At 55.3% G+C, this 3478-nt stretch overlaps 1 protein-coding gene across 3 annotated transcripts; it reads right to left on the reverse strand.

The window, feature by feature from the left end:
• Positions 1–464: 464 nt before the first annotated feature.
• On the reverse strand, positions 465–3194 carry LOC102413397 (cystatin-9). 3 transcript variants are annotated; one of them, XM_045162586.1, is made up of 4 exons: positions 3104–3194; positions 2806–2987; positions 1428–1553; positions 465–730 (listed from the first exon to the last, which is right to left on the reverse strand). In XM_045162586.1, the coding sequence occupies exons 1-4, from the start codon at positions 3156–3158 to the stop codon at positions 638–640; spliced, it is 456 nt and encodes a 151-aa protein (XP_045018521.1). In that variant the 5' UTR covers positions 3159–3194; the 3' UTR covers positions 465–637. The 3 variants fall into 3 exon arrangements, with proteins under 3 accessions (XP_045018521.1, XP_006062886.4, XP_044783409.2); XM_044927474.2 differs by lacking the exon at positions 3104–3194 and adding an exon at positions 941–1007 and having other exon boundaries at positions 641–730; positions 2806–3097; XM_006062824.4 differs by lacking the exon at positions 3104–3194 and having other exon boundaries at positions 2806–3097.
• Positions 3195–3478: the final 284 nt, after the last annotated feature.

The following is a 3478-nucleotide window of genomic DNA, read 5'->3' on the forward strand; positions in this document are numbered from 1 at the left end:
TTTAGAGGAAACGCACCTGCTGCTCCAAAGGTCCAGAGACCCTGGGCAGCTGCATGTTTTTAAGAGGCTCCAGGAGACACTGCAGCTTGTGGTGGGTGGGCCCATCTGAGTGGAGGCTGGAGCCCTTCCTACATTCCCCCATCCCATAGCTTCCCAGATCAGTGGATGTGTGTGAGCAAGCCCCTGGGCATGTGCTGAGGGGCCCAAGACCCTGTCTGGTCCACCCTGCACTGAGGGTTGCCTGTTCATCCATGCCAATGTCCCTCTAAGGATCACGCTCATCCCATGAGACCGGGACACAGCTCAGATGCACCTGTGCTCCTAGATTGTGCCACCGGCAGCTGGCTTACATGTCTGAGGGGGAGACATGCATCCCCCGGGCTCAGCCAGTTGCCCTGCTGGGAGGACGGCCCCAACTGCCCAGCCCCCACTCTCTGGAACCAGGCTGCACAAGGCTGCTTGCAATGCTGACGTTTAATGACCAGTTCTACGGGGTGACATGGACAGGGAGGTGTGTCCGTATGGCCCGGGTGCGACACCCAGACAGGTGCTCATCCAGAGAACAGAACCAGAGCTGCTTGGACACTGAAGGGACACGACAGGGTGGCAGGGGTGCCCCCCAGGCTGGGGTGTGGTCTCACTCAGCGGAGCCCTCCAAGCAGGTGTCGTTCAGGAGTTGGAACTCTGTCTTCCAGGGTTCAGTGTCAACAGTGAAGAAGCAGGTGATGGTCTGTGGAAACAAGCACAGGGACAGAGAAGAGAGGAAGGGACTTGCGAAGCTGGTGTCTCCAGCTCTAAAGCTGGCATCCAGCAAACCCTACCTTCTTGGGTGGGTAGGTTACTCTGCCCTGCCAGGCCTGTGATCTCCAGAGACTCCTCCCCCTGACACCAGGATGTCCCATATGACCCATGCCCCCAGTGTCCCAGCAGGGCCTCTGACCTGTCTGTCTTATCCAGGGGCGGGGCTCACCCCCTTGTCACCTGGATCGGGAGCAGCAGGGTAGGGCCTGGGAGGGAGGGCATGGGAGCTCAGCCTCCATCCATCCAGCTCTGGGCAAGAGGACCACTCGGCCATGGACATGCTGCCCCTCCCTCATACACTCTTTCTCCCAAAGGCGGGGTGGGGCAGTGGGTGACAACCAGGAAGGGGACATCTCGCCTTCCACCCAGGGGCCTGGACCTCGTGGTCAGGAACAGTCTAACCCTAGGGGGACCTGGGATGCAGCAGCAGAAATGGAACCAGTGAGTAGACAGGCCAGGGGCGTACAAGTCACCAGTGACCCCTGGGCTGGCCTGCCTGGCTGGCCTCCATCCTGCAGACGACCCCTCGATGTCCTTTGCAAGGCGTCATCATCACTCCCCACACCGCCTGCCCTGATGCAGTGTCCATGGCCCTGTAACCTGAGGGTGGCTGGTGTGTGTCTTACATTGTTCACGTCTGGAGTTGCTTGAAAAGGACAGTTGTCGATGTCTTCGTCAAATTTCCCGCACCTGGTTCGGGCGAACTGCAGCTCCATGGAGAACACCAGGCCTTTTTCTTCTTTCTGTTCAGACTGTGAAGTGGATGCTTTCTCTTCCCATATACACATATCCACACACACAGGCACATACACATCCATACTCACACATCCACACACAGACACATACATATCCATACACACAGACACACACACCCACACATACATACAAACATACACACACTCACACACATACACATCCACACACACAGACACACACTCACACAAACACACAGATACACATATGCACATACACACACACATACACGCACATATCAACACACACAGAAGCAAGGACATAAGCACACAGGCACATTCACAGGGCTGGGACAATGACTTCAAGAAGCACCCTCCCTCTCACAAAGTGCACTGTCTTCTTCTCCACTGCCTGGACTTCAGGCCTCGTAGAGCCCCCCTACTCTAGCCCTGCCTTTATTCCCAACACCCAGAGTCAGTCCTGCACTCCAGACCAGAGACTGCAGGCAGAGACCCAGTGAGGGCAGGAGAGCCAGGCGGGACCCGCTCCTGTCCCTGGAGGGAAGCTGGAGCCACGTGGAGAGCACTCTGCCTTCCTTCTGTCACTCAATCCAGAGGTGCAGAGGGGGTGTCGCCCCAGCATGTCTCCTCTCCCCCAGGCACTCACGCAAAACACAGGTACGCATCCACACATGGCCACGCACAGGACCGCAGAATGCTCTTGGCCTTTCTGTCTGCAGTGTGTGTGAAAATCGCACCCCTGGTCATGTTCTGCAGATTCCATTGCCATGAGAACATTTTAGGATTCAGAACATGGTCTGGGAAGAGTGTAAATCCTGCTCGATCCATGGAGGAGAAGGAGCCCGGAGCACATGGGGTCAGAGGAGAGGCCCTGAACACCCAGAGGCTCCTCAGGACGTGGAGCCTCCAGCTGCTTTCCCTGCTCTCTCTCTCTGTTTTCCCTAAAGGAGCCTAGTTTAATGTGATTTCCATTAAGTCGATTCTAAACCTCTAATCCAGGGTTTTCTGTCTGGCTCTTTTTTTCTAAATAAATAGTTTCATCCCCTCATAGTTTATATTTTGCTTATTCTTCATAAAACAAGGTGAAAAATGACAAAACTGAAAACACACCTCCTAGAGTTAAAAAAATTCCCATTATTTTTTTTTTAAATAAAAACTGAAACTAACCCAATAGGCTGTATTTCCCTCTGTTTTATGGTTGTCAAATGATGATCGAGATCCCTTGCTGACACCACCTCCCGACCCTAGTAACAGCTGGTGAGGCCAGCAGTGGGGAAAATATGGTACCTACCAACTCCAGCCACGACCGCAGTACACGCACCACTTTGTAGGCATTCATGTCCTGGCTCCTCAGGTTGTACATGTGTAAGGCATACTCCACGACGGCAGGAAGGTAAAGCTCCAAGATATTTGTCTTTTCACTATTCTTGTCCCCTTTGCGACGCCAGCCATGAGTCACCAGGAGCCGGGGACCTAAGAGAAGCAGGAGCAGAGTCCAGGGCTGAGCCCACCTGCACCTCCACTGTCGGCCCATCATGGCTGCTGCCCCCAGGCACCCAGGCTTCACCCTTCCCATCTCCGGCTCCCACCTGGCCTCCCTGGGCGTGGGTCCAGTCTATCTGCTCCAGGACATACTCCTCCCATGGTCCGCCCCTCTGGTCTGACACCCTGTTCCTTCTCTCTCGTGACTCTGCCTCCTCCATCCCGAGCTGATAACATTGCCTCCTGTCCAGGAGAGAGAGCAAGACCCAGGCAGGGTAGGTTGGGAAGGACCAACCGTGGAGGCAGCCCAGCCACACGCACCCCCTCGGCATCTCAGGGGGATCAGAGGTTTATGGGGTGCCCCAGACTTGGATACTGAATCAAGGACACAGTTGCAAGGAGTGTGAGTGGAAGGAGGTCCCAGGGTGCAGCAGTTGGTGAGGGTTGGAGAGACAAGGAGGGACGGAACCTAAGAGGATGAG

The sequence above is a fragment of the Bubalus bubalis genome, chromosome 14 (genome assembly GCF_019923935.1).
Source record: "Bubalus bubalis isolate 160015118507 breed Murrah chromosome 14, NDDB_SH_1, whole genome shotgun sequence".
NCBI lineage: Eukaryota > Metazoa > Chordata > Mammalia > Artiodactyla > Bovidae > Bubalus > Bubalus bubalis.

Bases quoted from the DNA above. Each gene is read 5' to 3' on its own strand.
- LOC102413397 (XM_006062824.4), bottom strand. From the start codon at position 3,090: ATGGGAAGGGTGAAGCCTGGGTGCCTGGGGGCAGCAGCCATGATGGGC. The intron at 1,554-2,805 runs GTAGGTACCATA...TCCACTTCACAG, and splicing joins TGCGGTCGTGGCTGGAGTTG to TCTGAACAGAAAGAAGAAAA. The intron at 731-1,427 runs GTAAGACACACA...TTGTTTCCACAG, and splicing joins CAACTCCAGACGTGAACAAT to ACCATCACCTGCTTCTTCAC.